This window comes from Stylophora pistillata, chromosome 7 (assembly GCF_964205215.1).
Source record: "Stylophora pistillata chromosome 7, jaStyPist1.2, whole genome shotgun sequence".
Taxonomy (NCBI): domain Eukaryota; kingdom Metazoa; phylum Cnidaria; class Anthozoa; order Scleractinia; family Pocilloporidae; genus Stylophora; species Stylophora pistillata.
In genome coordinates this window covers 31,005,334-31,020,239 of record NC_142525.1, presented here as the reverse complement: position 1 = coordinate 31,020,239, position 14,906 = coordinate 31,005,334, and the positions used below count along the sequence as shown (strand labels likewise).

At 37.7% G+C, this 14,906-nt stretch overlaps 4 protein-coding genes across 6 annotated transcripts; 3 read left to right on the top strand and 1 right to left on the bottom strand.

The window, feature by feature from the left end:
* Nucleotides 1-221: 221 nt before the first annotated feature.
* On the top strand, nt 222-2,905 carry LOC148727437 (LITAF domain-containing protein-like). Its single transcript, XM_088727158.1, has 2 exons — nt 222-498; nt 1,523-2,905. Exons 1-2 carry the CDS (start codon nt 314-316, stop codon nt 1,632-1,634), a joined length of 297 nt encoding a protein of 98 aa, XP_088583284.1. The 5' UTR covers nt 222-313; the 3' UTR covers nt 1,635-2,905.
* On the bottom strand, nt 2,784-10,300 carry LOC111330784 (U6 snRNA-associated Sm-like protein LSm1). 3 transcript variants are annotated; one of them, XM_088727157.1, is made up of 4 exons: nt 10,163-10,300; nt 4,969-5,037; nt 4,302-4,417; nt 2,784-3,328 (listed from the first exon to the last, which is right to left on the bottom strand). In XM_088727157.1, exons 2-4 carry the CDS (start codon nt 5,027-5,029, stop codon nt 3,143-3,145), a joined length of 363 nt encoding a protein of 120 aa, XP_088583283.1. In that variant the 5' UTR covers nt 5,030-5,037; nt 10,163-10,300; the 3' UTR covers nt 2,784-3,142. The 3 variants fall into 3 exon arrangements, with proteins under 3 accessions (XP_088583283.1, XP_088583281.1, XP_022791465.1); XM_088727155.1 differs by lacking the exon at nt 10,163-10,300 and adding an exon at nt 6,222-6,240; XM_022935730.2 differs by lacking the exon at nt 10,163-10,300 and adding an exon at nt 5,357-5,515.
* LOC111330768 (2-acylglycerol O-acyltransferase 2-A) lies at nt 5,653-9,402 on the top strand. Its single transcript, XM_022935708.2, has 4 exons — nt 5,653-6,229; nt 7,036-7,255; nt 7,903-8,102; nt 8,547-9,402. The coding sequence occupies exons 1-4, from the start codon at nt 5,782-5,784 to the stop codon at nt 8,702-8,704; spliced, it is 1,026 nt and encodes a 341-aa protein (XP_022791443.1). The 5' UTR covers nt 5,653-5,781; the 3' UTR covers nt 8,705-9,402.
* On the top strand, nt 9,558-13,437 carry LOC111330775 (2-acylglycerol O-acyltransferase 1). Its single transcript, XM_022935720.2, has 4 exons — nt 9,558-10,421; nt 10,846-11,065; nt 11,508-11,707; nt 11,846-13,437. The coding sequence occupies exons 1-4, from the start codon at nt 9,983-9,985 to the stop codon at nt 11,998-12,000; spliced, it is 1,014 nt and encodes a 337-aa protein (XP_022791455.2). The 5' UTR covers nt 9,558-9,982; the 3' UTR covers nt 12,001-13,437.
* The last annotated feature ends 1,469 nt before the right edge of the window (nt 13,438-14,906 follow it).

Here is a 14,906-nt window from a genome sequence, read left to right as displayed (position 1 = left end):
ACTAAAAGAAGCAATTTTCGCGAGAAATTTCCGTACTATAAATATGATTTAGTTTCTCCCTTTCCCGTGCAGTTCGTCTCAGGTTTCGAAATACTCCATTTATGTATCTTGTACCGCTGAAGCAAATTTCGGAGCTGATGATTCACTGATTCATTAATATTCCAGCTGTATTGATTCAACAGGCAACTTTTTTCCTGAATGACTTTATTTCCACTGTAACGTTTTCGAACGTTTGCGGTCAGCAAAAAACCAAGAAGCAGCCTTAAAATTGAAGCATGCCCCTTCCCGTCATTCGGATTAAGACTTTGCTACAATGTACCAGTCCCCTACAACTAACCAACCATTACACGGTTACAGTCCTTTTCCTGCTCGTCCGGTTTATGGCGAGTTTCCGGCGGACATTTGTTGTCCTTATTGTCAGACGAGAGTGTTTACTATTACTACAAAGGAAGATGGAAATCTAACTTACTGTGCAGCCAGTTTGCTGTGTTTTATGGGGTAAGAAATCCACTTTAGATCTTTTAAATGAAGGCAAAGCCGAATCTGTGTTCAAAACCTTTAGACTTCTTTCTTCTTTGTTTCTTTGCAATCTTCTCAATCCTAACCATTGTTATTTATTTGTCTAGCCTAACTCATTGTTATCATTATTATTATATCAGATACAATGTATATATGAAGTTCATATATTTTGAACTGCGGTATTAGATACGTATGATGCACGATCCTCGCAGTAGAGAGCGTTATTTATGCAATAGCGAAGATCAAACTTGAAAAAGAAAAAAATCAGGCCTGTACGGGATTCGATTTTTCAGGTCTGATTTTCGCTATTGCATAAATAGCGCTCTCTACTGCGAGAATCGTGCATCATACGTATTATTATTATGATTATTATTATTATTATTACTATAATTCATTCCCTTAAATGCACTTGGATAGAATGAAGCATATAGATAGACCTATGAAGCATATAGATAGCATAATTTGACCTTTTCAAACCCAATCTAAAACTAAATTCTTCATTCTATCTGCCATACATTCCTCACAAATTTAGCTTCAAGAATTTGGTGTTTAATCAATTAGTTTCCTTCCTAAGTATCCTCACTAACTATTTAACAAATGGTAAACACCACAGCGTACACTATTGAGTTATGGATGCACGCGGGAGGTTGCTAAGCACGAGAGAAGCGTAAGAGTCGCTCGAGGCGATAGCCGAGAGCGACTCTAGCTTCTTGAGTGCTTAGCAAACCTCCCAAGTGCATCCATAACTCAATAGTGTACGCTGTGGTGTTTACCATTTGTTTTATAACATAACATTGATACATTGTAGCTAAAGAGTTCCCTTTTATTTAACAAATCTTACGCGACCTGAAAAGACAAGCGCGCGCGTAAAAATAGTCTTTGCATTTGCTCACGTCAGCAGCGTACACCCATGGGCAAATGGGAGACGCTAAATTGACCAATCAGAGCGCGCGCTTTACTTTGGTTATGTTATAATAATATCATCATTCTTTCTTCGCTGAAGGTGTTGGTTTGGCTGCTGCCTCATTCCTTTTTGCATCGACTCTTGTAAAGACATCATTCACACATGTCCTAACTGCAGAGCACCTGTGGGGAAATTCAACAGGCTGTGTTGACCATAGAGAAGTCTGGATCAAACTTCAAAATAAAGAAATGACAACTCCACGTGACATGTAAATTATTCCAATGATTGTAAATCAGACCACTGAATAATCATCAGAATTTGATTTCAGTTTTATTTCATAATTCAAGCAGGCATGCTTTGTCATTAATTCTGGTTTGTTTCCTATAATGCCAGGAAAGAATCCAGACTCTTGCCTCAAGGTCTTGTTTATTGAATAAAGGCTGATAGTTTCGAAACAAAATGTTTGGGGCTGCGTCGGTGGGGGTAACAAAATAATTTGGATATATCAACAAAGTTGAACTGGTAAATTGGCCACCGTAACGATTACAAAAGCTGACGTTTCGAGCGTTAGCTCTTCGTCGGAGCGAATAGAGGAATTGTGGGTTGTGTGTGCTTTTAAAGGCAGAAAATGGAGCTACGTTATTGGTGGGAACATGGCAACGAGAAAACAAGAATAAATTAGTGGAATGAAAAGCATTCGTTGATCCCTGTGGGATTTAGACTGCCGGTTTGAAAGATGAGCTTTTGTTCAAGATTTTTACGGCTTAAAAAGCCGTAAAAAACCTTAAAAAGCCGTAAAAATCTTGGACAAAAGCTCATCTTTCAAACCGGCAGTCTAAATCCCACAGGGATCAACGAACGCTTTTCATTTCACTAATTTATACGTTTTTCTCGTTGCCATGTTCCCACCAATAACGTAGCTCCATTTTCTGCCTTTAAAAGCACACACGACCCACAATTCCGCTATTCGCTCCGACGAAGGGCTAACGCTCGAAACGTCAGCTATTGTAAACGTTACGGTGGCCAATTTACCATTTCAACTTTGTTGATATATCCAAATTGTCTTGTTTATTGCTTCAGTTCTATGATCATGGGCTGAATTAATCATCTTAAAAAACAAACCCATAAAAAAATGGTATGGGAATCAGTATGGGCTGACTATTCAACTCCTACAGGGAGTCAGGCAGTTGACAATTGCAGGGATTTTTTTCAACCTTTATGTTTCACGTACAAATACATGTTTGCTAGAGGGAAAAACTGTAAAACACAAAACAAGTCAAACATGCTTCTCCTTAAGACAATCAAGTTACTGATATCTACCTTTCATCGAGATACAATTTAATATCAAAATAAATACTGCTTATGTTTATAGAGCAAATTTATTTAAGAAATTGTTGCATTTTATGCACCATATCATTTCCAGACCCTAACAATTTTTTATCTGTAGCATGTAACATGGATATCCAAGTAGCTTTCAACAAATATATCATCTACGATAAATAAATCTTTTTAAGCCTTTCCTTCCCTGTCAAAAAAAATAAAGCTATTCTGACTGACAAATGCCCACAAGGCCAGATAAACCATTCCTTTCCACCAACGGATTTCAAGATGTCAAAAGATGTGCCATGTTGCCTAGCAACACACAAGTTTGATACTGTAGGCTCAGCCATATTCAGTGAAGGTACCTGTACTTGGCCTTGTCATTTTTTTAAATAAAACTCAGTTGAAAACATCATCATGACTAAGATATGTGTCAGATACATTCACAGGCAGGCCTCTTTTCAGTTTGGCTTTTGTTTTCACTCTCTCTTGCTCTTCTTTGGCCAGTTGCTCATCTCTTTGTAATTCAAGAATATCAGGTACAGATACTTCCTCCAGTTCAGACTGAGCTTCCTTTTCTTCATCCTTAAATAAAAAATTAAGAGTACATCACACATACAGCAAGTCCCCTTTGCAGCCATTGTTTGGTCGCATCACACAATAGGCTTTCTCTCCCTCTCTGTCGGTGGGGGAGCAGGGAGGGAGGCAGGGCTGGGGGAGCAAGCATACTACCCACAAAGGTGTCGGTGGGGGAGCAGGGAGGGAGGCAGGGCTGGGGGAGCAAGCATACTACCCACAAAGGTGTCGGTGGGGGAGCAGGGAGGGAGGCAGGGGTGGGGGAGCAGGTAGGGAGGCAGAGGTGGGGGAGCAGGGAGGGAGCAGGGAGGGAGGCAGGGGTGGGGGAGCAAGTATACTACCCACAAAGGTGTCAGTGGGGGAGCAGGGGTGGGGGAGCAAGCACACTACCCACAAAGGCTGCAAAAGGGACAATAGTTTAGCAAACTTTTCAAATTTTGACAACAAATGTAACATCTGACAACAATTTTTTGGGAAAACATTGAATTGCAAATGGTGTTTCTTTAAATAAGTTAAAACTAAAATTACACAACAAGTTGGGTAAGAATATCATCTTGATAGACATTCCAATGATATTGGAATTCTGTGTGTATTTCCTAATTAGTTGGAGTAGATGAAAGAACTATCACATCTGTATTCTCAAAGAAAGGCTGATAGTTTCGAAAGAAACTGTTTGGGGCTGTGTCGGTGGGGGTAACAAAATAACTTGGATGTATCAACAAAGTTGAAGTGGTAAATTGGCCACCATAACGATTACAAAAGAGTTGTAAAATCAACTTCAGTGACATAACAAAGCAAGCTCTTCCCTCAATATGTATATTACAATTTTTTCATTGTATTTCAAAGAATAAACACTTAAGTTCCCAAGTAACTGAAATATGTAAAACTATAACAGCAAGTGCTAGTCATCATTCTTCTCTGATCTAATTTTATTTTTTAACAACCTGTAAATCATTTTCACTCTTCACTAGAAGTAACTTACTATCTCTCCAGCCAGAACCATATTTTCTCCTCTTATAAGAAATATGCCTCTGGGAATATCCCCATACTTTCCTCCCACATGAATTCTCTCGATGGTGTCTTGAAGCAAAAGGTTGGCTGTAAAATTATCAGTGTATATCAACATTAAAACTCACATCACAGTGACTTCAACTGTGACAAAATCAAACTGATCACTGAAGTGGGAACTAAGGCTTCCCTATTAAAACACCTCATTTTTCAGATTCCCCAACTTACCTCAATTTTAAAAACAGCTGCAAGGGAGACTACAATTACCACTGCTTTGCTGGATTTTCAAAGTCTAACACAAAAATTATCTTTATCCCTTCCTTCTACAGAAGAAAAGCCCTTTCAATGGCAGATATACATGCTAACATGACCCTATACAACAATACAGCCCTTTTTTTTTTTCCTGGTAGCACTACCACCATGACATCGGGATCTGATTAAGTTGTTATTCTAAAATAGAATATCAACACAACTGTATGCAACAACAGCTGTCAGATGTAGATTACAACCAGGGCCTAACGCACTACTATTGTTTACACCATTTTAGGGCACGCCATAAACATACATCTTAGGCATTTTAATATTCTTTCAGGCAAGAAGTACGATTACATGTTTAATTTCACTCTAGCCAGTATACTGACCAAATTGATCTATAGACCTCAGATATCCAATGAGTGTTCTTCCATCCCTCAGCAGAACCATAAGTCTCTCTGTTCAAAAGTAGCATAATGTTAGTTTAGAGAGAAAAGTTTCTGTTTGTCCCTCTTGCATATGCCAGAGAATATTAGAAGTGCCACTTGTGTAAACGAAAAACGTAAGCTTGGAATCTTTTTTGAAAAAATAATAGCGAAATTCTGATTAAAATCGAAATTCTGAGTAAAATTAAAATTGCAAGCTTCAAGTTTATGGAGGCACAAGCAATAAATTTGTTGATATTAAATAGAGAATCGAGGACACAAGACTAGAATTAAATAACACAGATTAAAAAAAGATAGCCACGACAGGAAATTAGAAAAAACAATATCGTACTATCTATCTCTTTGATGAGACTTGCTGTCCCAGGAAGGAAGCTCATAATTGAGGTATATTGAAGGATTTTAGCTTCAAAATCAACAAGAATTCACAATGCGAAAACGGACCAACACTAGTCAGGCAATCTCCAATGCGCGCAAAGACTGGTGTCCACTGTAGCTATCATTCCAAATATGGTGACTTTTCACGCGCACGACGTTGACAAACGCGTGACAGGCGTGCAGCAAGTGAAAAATGATCACCTGATATTTGACACCTGTATGGATGCCAAACCGCCACTTCCGTCCGGATCAAAATACAAAACTATCCGTTCGGAATATATTTGATCAAAGTTCAAACTCCAGCAGAGAGAGAAAGGTTATTTTTGTGCTTTATAAAAGAAATTTTCCTTACGAGAAGAAACACTTTAATTTGCCTTTAAGATGGCCACTAGACAAAGAGAGAAAATGGATTTCTCGTTCTCCTTTTTCGAGGAGCCTCTTCAAATTGGAGTTGTTTTCATGATGACTGGATTGTTCATCTTCGGACACACGATCGGAATACTCCTCTCATTTTACATTCTCCTTACTCCAGTCTACGGTTTCATGGTCATTTATTTGTTCTGGACTTATTTCTTTGATTTGAAAACATCTTCCAAAGGAGGAAGGAGGTCCGAGACATTTCGCAAGCTGAAAAGCTGGGAGTATTTTCGAGACTACTTTCCCGCGCGACTTGTCAGAACAAAGCGGTTGGATCCAAGAAAGAACTACATTCTCGGATACCATCCTCATGGAATCATGTGTGCGGGAGCGTGGGTTAATTTTGCCACTGAAGCCACCGGATTCAGTAGACTCTTTCCGGGCATAAAATCACATCTTCTCACCCTAACTTGTAAGTAACACGAAAGTTGCAGTAAATTTTCTTGATAGTGTGACAGGTTCTCTTGCTCCTTGCCAGATTTCGTGGCTCTTGCCAGATTTTCTTTATCCTCGGAAATGATTAACCAACTAAATAGACAGGCAAAGAGCATGAAAAGTTAACCTCAAGTTAAATTGTAAAGCTTAATTGTTTCAGCAGATATTCTCCAACGAATCATCATGGAGAAGGGGACAATTCCTGATCACTTCATGGTAGAGAAATTCTATCTTAAATTTCTGTTTGTTTCAAGGGTTGTTTCCCAGTTTGCCTAAATTAGCTAAAATTTAGACAACGTTGTTTTCAAAATTTTAGTTTTTAATGCAACCAAAATGTGTAACTACATGTTGTCAATTCCTTGCTGTCCAGTTTTCGTTTTCACTACGTAATACCTCAAAAGAGGAAACAAGATTAACTTTTGAGAGGGAAATCCCATATTTGCATACTAAGTACTATTTTAGTATTCAAGTTACATTCATCTTAGGTAACCTTTTTTTTTTCGTTTGAGAAGTTAAACTTCTATCAATATATGATTGTACAGTGCAAAGTTAAGCTTTGCTGTCTATGACTTTGTAAATATAAATTTTTTTTCCAAAATACTGCCTCACCTCACGTCTTAATCATTCAGTGGGTGTCATTAGATAGAAGCGTGCCTGTTATTCTAAGGACATACCTGTATCATATTATGGAATTCTACACCTCAATGGTTTCTATTATGTAATTGCATCACGTTTGCGCCATCGTTTTTATTGTTTATAAATTTAATCTAATTTTTTTTTTAGTGATGTTCAAATTTCCACTGTGGAGAGACTTTGTAATGGCAGGTGGGGTTTGTGATGTCTCTAAAGAAAGTATTCGTCATATAGTGACTAAGCAGGGGACTGGAAATGCTGCAGTGATTGTGATTGGTGGAGCAGCAGAGTCTCTTGATGCCCGCCCTGGATCTTACACTCTGACCCTGAGAAACAGGAAAGGATTTGCTAAATTGGCCCTACAGACAGGGTAAGAGGATGAAAAAAATTGGACTTAAGTTTCAAAGCCTTTAGATCTTCATACCATGCAGCACATTTAAGTTAAGGCTTACCAAGCTTAAATGTACATGTAGACCTGATTTAAGATTAAATGGTTTCTTCAACAGAAATTCATGTAGACTGTCTCTGTTTCACTGTTTAAGTCAGGTTGGGTAGTGGCATGCTCTATTTCATAGTTTTCGAGTGCATTTTTTTTTAATCAACAAATGACAAATGACATTTGCAAACTCAGAAAGTGATACCAGGGAATTCAAGACTGAGCTACCAGTAGAAGTAATGTTGAACAGTGGGTTATAATAAGAAGTGGTGGTAAAAGATGTCTCGGTTTTGAAGTTGTCAATCATTTACATGAAACAAAGTCTCCATTATTTTAAGAATTTTGTGAAACCAAAAAAAACAAGGTTCTTTACTCGGAATTTTCACAAATCTCAGAGTACAAAAGTACAAGGTTTGAGTTGAGGACTTTGAAAAGAGGTCATCCCAATTGAATGACAAGATCTGCTAAGAATGAGGAAAAATATCACGAGTGGGTTGGTGGGTGGGTGGGTGCTCTGTTTAGATGTTCACATCTCCTTGGTTCCTTATTTCTATTTCCACCTTTGTTTGCCTTTTTTTTAGAGCATATCTTGTTCCTGTGTTTTCCTTTGGTGAAAATGAAATATTTAATCAAGTCGACAACCCAAGAGGTTCAAGACTGCGAGCTTTTCAAAACAGGCTGATGAAAATACTGTCCTTTGCACCGCCACTGTTTTTTGGGAGAGGAATCTCACGCATGTTGCCCACATTTATGCCATACAAAAGACCAATATGTACTGTAGGTAAGTGTGAATTACTAGAAGATGAGGATAGTCAGATAGATGTCTGGATTTGGGCCAAAATTGATCTGAATAGACAAAAATTTTGTTTGGAAGTTAAGTTGCATGTCTTTTAATTTGTGCCTTGTTTAAAGGGAAAAGAGAAAGTTAAGAACTGTCCACTGTATAGGCTTGATAATGGCCAACAGCTCTCCTCCCCCACTCTTCTTTTCTTTTCATGAAGACTGGACTTGAGAGAGAGAGAGAGAGAGAGAGCGAGCTGTGGTAACAAAGCCTTAGGGTACTGAAACGTGATGTAGTTCATTCAAGAGATGACAAAACCTATAACTTCCTGTTTCATTATTTAATGATGCAAAAATCCACAAGGACACCCTTACTTATAAGCTCAAGCATAATTTTGAAAAGACAGAATCTTTTAGTGTATTTGATTTTTGATTGTTTTTGTAGTTGGTGCACCTATACCAGTAAAGAAAGCTGTTGCAAATCCAAGTGGACAACAAATAAACAGACTTCATAAGAAATACGTTCGGGGACTCATTAACCTTTTTGATGAGCAGAAGCACAGATATGGCCTGCCAAGAAGTGTTAAACTGCGAATTGTGTAGATGGGGATTGTAGAACAGCTGACTATGAGCATAGAGCTCTATTTTCTCTTAAATTAAGTAATATTCTGTAAGGTCTGATATACCAGACTTCATGTCCCTAGAGTAATGTACTCAGCCATCTATCAGTTTTACATGTAAGTTTACATGTGGTCTTGGAGACTGGTGTATTTGAGTCCAGGATGTCAACATGGTTGTGTTTTCTGTAGTGATGAGTTAATAACACTGCTGGAAAAATAATTATGAACATTGTTTTCCCTCAGTATCCAGAAGAAAGGCCATAGTGACATTCAATTTGACATTCAACTTAGTAGAAGTCAATGGATATATTGTAACCCAGTGTTTTGCAGATAGTTTTTTTGCCTCATGAAATTTATATGGCAAAGTAGAAGAAACATACAGAGAAAGCCAAAATCAAATTAAAATTAGGGTTGTGAACTTTTGAGGGAGAAACCTCTTTCATTATTGTCCCCTTTTTGGCAAATAAGCCTTTAAAATACTTTTGATCTCAATTTACTATTTAAAATATTATATTTGATTTTTATACCAGAAAACCTTTGGTATAGTTTATAACACAAAATTTTGCTTTTGATATAAAGAAGAGTGATCATTAATATATTAAGATTTTTTTTGTCATAGAGTCATATTTGTACAATAAGTTTATTTATATTTGTTCAAGAAAATAAAGAGGTTGAAGGAACGCAGCGGTTACATAATTCTTGACTCGCCCAATTTTCTGGTACAAAGATACGACAACATCTTCCATGGTGGTGGCAGAAAAATTTAGTCCTTCCCCCTTCCCCGCCCCCCTTTAACGTATCGTTTCCAGTACTCGCTCAATTTGACTAACACAACAGTTGTGGGTTTAAATATCCTAAGCCCCAAATAGGAAAAATATTTTTCTTCTTCAAAAGTGGGAGACCGACAACAGAACTAAGGAAGTTTTAAAGATGATTGCCCTGTGAATATGGAATTTGACATATGACCTTTGAATGTTGTGTGATATTGTGAGCTGTTGTTCTCACTTTTTTCTCAACGCGCTCGCAAACCACGTGCTCATAATCGAGGTTTGATCAAGGTTAGACTTGAAACGTGATACAGCCAGGAGGCTCGCAAAGACCCATGCATTTTTGAAGTCATGTGTTTTGATGGGATTGACGTATTCTTTAAACTCTGGACAGAGATCAAAGTAGAAAAATAATAGCCGAGGATCAGAAAATTTTTTCCGCTTCGACTAACGCACCGATAATCATCAGTCATATACCGCCTGAGGAATTTACGATGCCTTACGTCGAATTCGCTCCGCTTCGCATCCCTTTCCACCGACGTTTGGAAACTGCAGCTGTTGCTCTTTATTATTACTCTTTCTATTTCGGTGCACTTTTAGGAACAGTAATCATCCTTGGCCTGTTTTTCACGTCATATTACCCGATTGCGATAATGTACATAACTTGGGCCTACCTGATCGATGGACGCACTCCCGACCACGGTGGACGGCGATCAGAATTCGTAAGAAAAGCGAGAGTGTGGAAATATTTCAGAGATTATTTTCCAATCAAGCTGATCAAAACAACCGAACTTGATCCAAGCAAAAACTATGTATTTGGTTACCATCCTCATGGTGTTTTGTGCGCGGGAGCATTTTGTAATTTTGCCACCGAAGCTACAAATTTCAGCGGTACCTTTCCCGGAATAACACCACATTTACTACCACTTATGGGTGAGTGAACAACAAGAAAATTATAGCTTAGTGGTCCAGAAAATCACATTCTCGTGATGGGACTTTGAAATGTAACGCAAATTGTTTCGCGTTAATGTTTGCGTGACTAACAGAATGCATATGTCAGGATTGAAATTTGTTATATTATACATGAAAAAAATTCTGATTGGCTGATGACGAGTGCATTTTTCGCGTAACACGAGTGCAAACTTATAACATAATTGCAAAGTTGTGCAAATTATAAAGTAAATTATCAAGTAACCTTATTTCTCGTGCAGTTTATAGTAAATAAGTACTTAGATTTTCGTCTTTGAAAAATTATCCATGTAAACTGCTATTAAAAATGTGAGTGCAATACAATTGCCTCATTTGACAGAAGAACCACAGAAATATGATGATGTTTTTTTTTTTTTTTTTTTTTAAGCCTTGTTCAAACCACCGTTATTTCGAGACTACATTATGAGCAGTGGTATGTGCAACGTCACTCGTGAGAGCTGTGAGTACATTCTCACCAAAAAAGGGCCTGGTAACTCAGTAGTGATTGTCGTGGGTGGGGCTGAAGAAGCATTTGATGCCCATCCAGATACTTACACCTTAATCCTGAAACCCAGAAAAGGATTTATCAAGCTTGCACTGAGAACTGGGTGAGTGTACAACAAGATTTCTGTTTGACCCCATTCTCCACTACACATATGGCTCTCTGATAAAAGCCAAGCATTGAAAATATAAATTTCAAAGACCTAACCAAGATGATATGGATTGTAATGTCATAGTTTTAAATTTTTAATTGCCTTAAAAAGAGAAACCGTTGGGCTACATTTTTTACCTTCTCCCTCCTGCAATGAAAGAAATACCAGCTTTTAATGTTTTCTACAACTTGTCTTGCCCTGACCTCTTCCTTCCTATTTCTGCACATTACACTTTCCCAAAGAATTTCATCTTTTTCCTGAAAATAGGATTTCTTTATTTACTACTAAGAGAGACTAAAGATCTCAGAAAGCAAAAACCAAATCCAGTCAGAACTTAATGCTCTCTCACTTGTTGTGTAATCTTTGAAAAGGACTTTTCCCTTTCTGTATTTTTCAGTGCCTCTCTTGTTCCTGTATTTGCTTTTGGAGAAAATGACCTTTTCAATCAAGTGAAAAACCCTCGAGGTTCCAAGCTGCGGGATATTCAACAAAAAATTCAGAAAATGGTTGCATTCGCCCCAGTTCTTTTCTTTGGTCGGGGTATATTCCAATACACATTTGGATTTCTGCCTCACAGAAGACCAGTCAATGTTGTTGGTAAGTTGTTAGTTCCAAAACAGAAAGGTAAAGATTCCCTCATGTCTTCCCATATGACAACCAATCAATACAAAATCCATTAAAAATATTGCTTTTAATTCCTTAGGTTTCTTACATTTTCTGTCTTTTTCTTTGTAGTTGGACCTCCTATTCCAGTTACAAAAGTTGCAAACCCAACTCCTGATCATTTGGATGATCTCCACACCATTTACATTGAAAAACTCAAGCAGTTGTTTGAAGAGAACAAAACTAAGTATAATGTTCCTGAATCAACTGAGCTGATAATTTATTGAGAGCATTTACATTATGAGAAATGTTTGATTGAGTAATGTACTAAGTCATCCAAGATTACAAAGGTTTTGCATCTCTGATTAGTAAAGAAATCTTTCTTGGCCTCCAACCCATCAGACACATGACTAGAACTAATCAAGGTGAGTCACTTAGCTTAAAACCTCTGAAATATCTTTGATTTTAATATTTATGAACACCTTAAGAAATTTACCTTCCTTTTGATAGACTGTTTCCATGAATTAGGTCTCAGTGTCATGACACCCAATCAAAACAATGGTATACAATGAATATTTATCAGTACAACACATTTTTATTTACAACATGGGTTAATTAGTTTCTTAGTTTTGATATGGCACAACACAGAGATCCTCAGATCACCGGCTAATCAAAGAGTCTGGTTTGGCTTGTCAAGTCTGACACAGATTTTCAAAAAGATTTTAGAGGATTCAAATGGTTTTTGATGAAAGACATCACTGAAGTTGTAAAGAAAATACAGGTGGGGTATTCTTCTTCAATTTCCAGCTGTCATTTGGGCCTGTCACGCAACACACTTCCAGTGGTGGACTAAGTTTTTTGCGTGACACGCTCATACAACTGCTGCAATGATTGGTGGATATGCTCTAAAACTGCCAGATTTATCTATTCAATTCAATACCGATATTTCACGAAACTCAGAATGAACATTCACGCATAGTACTGGTTTCTGGTCATGCTTGATCCAGGACCCCTCATTGGAGTGAAAACCGTACTAATAGACAGCTCACTATCAAACAGGAAAATGCCAAAAATTGAATTTTTTTTGCCTTCAGCTGTTTGTGCTCTTAACCAAAAATATCTCAAGTGTCAGTGAGAGATTTTTCTAATTTTTCAATAGAATTGATTACAGAAGTGAGCAAATTTGCTTAAGGCTATAGAAATTCATTCAGACCCCCTTTTGTAACAGTTTTTTTTTTTTTTAGATTTTAACCAACCTACAGCTTACCTAACAGGCACTAGAAAACAAAAACTTGAGTGCGAGGTTTTTCAAGCGCATGTAGACAAGAAGGGGGCGCCAGAGGAGATCAGGAGCTCAATCTCCTGCTTTTCTCTTCAACGTGCTCCCTGATAACTGCACTTTTGTTACTCTAGCACCTGTTACCCAGGCTAATTTTTAGTGTAATTTTTACATATTTTTACGAAGGTTATTTTTCAGTAGAAGACAAGCAAATGTAGAGGTGAAAAATTATACAGACTGAGGTTACCCAATTGAATTTGTTCACGGTTTTTAAAGTTCAGTTTTTAGCTTTCGAGCTGGTCACTGATACTGACTTACAAAAGAAGAAACCGTTAAAACATATTCTTGTCTCTCGGGGAGAAAAACAGTAATTTAAAAAGTGGAAGTAAGTTGTGGAAAATACTTGCGAGGTTAGATATCATAAATAAAACAATTTTCGACCCTCTTTGATGATGATTGTCATACTTCGCTTTTGTTTATGTAATTACTAGCTATTGGTGCCTTCATGATAATCCGTCCAAACTTTTGCTTTATTTTTGTTTAATTGTCAACTAGTACCGCTCTCCAGTTCTGCTGAACTTCTTTGTAGACTTTCAACAGTTCTTTGTCTCACAATTAACTACAAATGCATTTTCTGGAGTGTTTCATATTTAACAATTATTCGCCGAAGGCGAGGTGAATATCGTCGAATAATCTCCGAGACGAAGTCGACACCGAACCTGAGGGGCGAATAATTGTTTTAGAAATTTCTAAAATCATAACATTTTATTTTAACATTTTATATAAACCGCGTGGAGCGGTTTATTTCGCGTCGTATAAGAAACCGCTCGACCAATCAGATTGCTGGAAACTCTTTGCTCAGCTCTAAAATTGTACTAATTTTAGATATCCCTCAAAGAGTAGCATGGCAAATAGATTAGCCACAGCCTTTTTCAGGGGATTACGAGGCGGAAAATTTGCAAGTACAATAGGAATATTGAAAAAAAATCTTGGAAACCAGAAACTGACCATCGCGAGCAAGATCAGTATCAGTCGTGGTTCTTTCAGTTGTCTTGCCGGCTACAGAATGGTACTTTCACCTCAAGGTGCATCTAATTTGACAACAGAATTTAGTTTATCTTATATTCGGGATCAAAAGTAAGTGGATCATCAATATAAGTTAATAAATCCTGGGTTGGATACAGAGGTGGTTCGGTCGAACCCCCTACACCGGACTGAAAAACGTCTAAACACGTGCAAATTTTTTTGTTACCATAGTTGGCAGTAATGTCACAATCTGATTGGCAACTTTGCCGTTGTCGATGAGTACAGACAACGCTGCTCGCGTAAACGTGTCACGCAACGTGTCACTCACTAATAATAATGATAATTTACCAATTTATATAGCGCGTATTTACATATGGTAATCATAGCGCTTTACAATCATATGTTTAGGAGAAAGCGAAAATGCATTACTGTGAGAATAAAATGAACTAAGTTACACTGAAAGAATCGTTTTATTTGACGAAGTGATAAAAAAACAAATCGACAGTGGTTTAGCTAGGTCTTACGCTGCGAGCAGAGGCTTCTTCGATCTTGGAAGATCGAAGGGACCTCTGCAGGGTAGCTAGGTCTGTGCTCTCATCGAAAACGATATTAATCATCACGGCAGGGGTCAAAAATCGCCGAGAGAGTCCGCAACATTTTGCTGCGCCTCGTGTGTCCACAACATTTGACCAGTGCCGTGATGACAAACATCGTTGTCGATAAGAGTTCGGACCACGCTAAACCACTGTCAATTTGTTGAGTTTTTTTTTTTTTTTTTTTCTACAATTACCACTTAAAACACTGGAAATACAATTTTTGAAGACCTTTAATTCAACATTCTTGGCAGGGGCATGCCTCTAACCCCCCTCTAGGATTGTCCAGCTTTCG

What these genes read in the sequence shown, in the direction of transcription:
- LOC148727437 (XM_088727158.1), top strand. Translation starts at nt 314, where the DNA reads ATGTACCAGTCCCCTACAACTAACCAACCATTACACGGTTACAGTCCT. An exon ending in AGTTTGCTGTGTTTTATGGG is followed by an intron (nt 499 to 1,522) that starts GTAAGAAATCCA and finishes TCTTCGCTGAAG; the next exon opens with GTGTTGGTTTGGCTGCTGCC.
- LOC111330784 (XM_022935730.2), bottom strand. Translation starts at nt 5,402, where the DNA reads ATGAGCTTCCTTCCTGGGACAGCAAGTCTCATCAAAGAGATAGATA. An exon ending in GAGGTCTATAGATCAATTTG is followed by an intron (nt 4,418 to 4,968) that starts GTCAGTATACTG and finishes ATAATTTTACAG; the next exon opens with CCAACCTTTTGCTTCAAGAC. An exon ending in TGGTTCTGGCTGGAGAGATA is followed by an intron (nt 3,329 to 4,301) that starts GTAAGTTACTTC and finishes TTTTTATTTAAG; the next exon opens with GATGAAGAAAAGGAAGCTCA.
- LOC111330768 (XM_022935708.2), top strand. Translation starts at nt 5,782, where the DNA reads ATGGCCACTAGACAAAGAGAGAAAATGGATTTCTCGTTCTCCTTTTTC. An exon ending in ACATCTTCTCACCCTAACTT is followed by an intron (nt 6,230 to 7,035) that starts GTAAGTAACACG and finishes TTTTTTTTTTAG; the next exon opens with TGATGTTCAAATTTCCACTG. An exon ending in AAGACCAATATGTACTGTAG is followed by an intron (nt 8,103 to 8,546) that starts GTAAGTGTGAAT and finishes TTGTTTTTGTAG; the next exon opens with TTGGTGCACCTATACCAGTA.
- LOC111330775 (XM_022935720.2), top strand. Translation starts at nt 9,983, where the DNA reads ATGCCTTACGTCGAATTCGCTCCGCTTCGCATCCCTTTCCACCGACGT. An exon ending in ACATTTACTACCACTTATGG is followed by an intron (nt 10,422 to 10,845) that starts GTGAGTGAACAA and finishes TTTTTTTTTAAG; the next exon opens with CCTTGTTCAAACCACCGTTA. An exon ending in AAGCTTGCACTGAGAACTGG is followed by an intron (nt 11,066 to 11,507) that starts GTGAGTGTACAA and finishes TGTATTTTTCAG; the next exon opens with TGCCTCTCTTGTTCCTGTAT.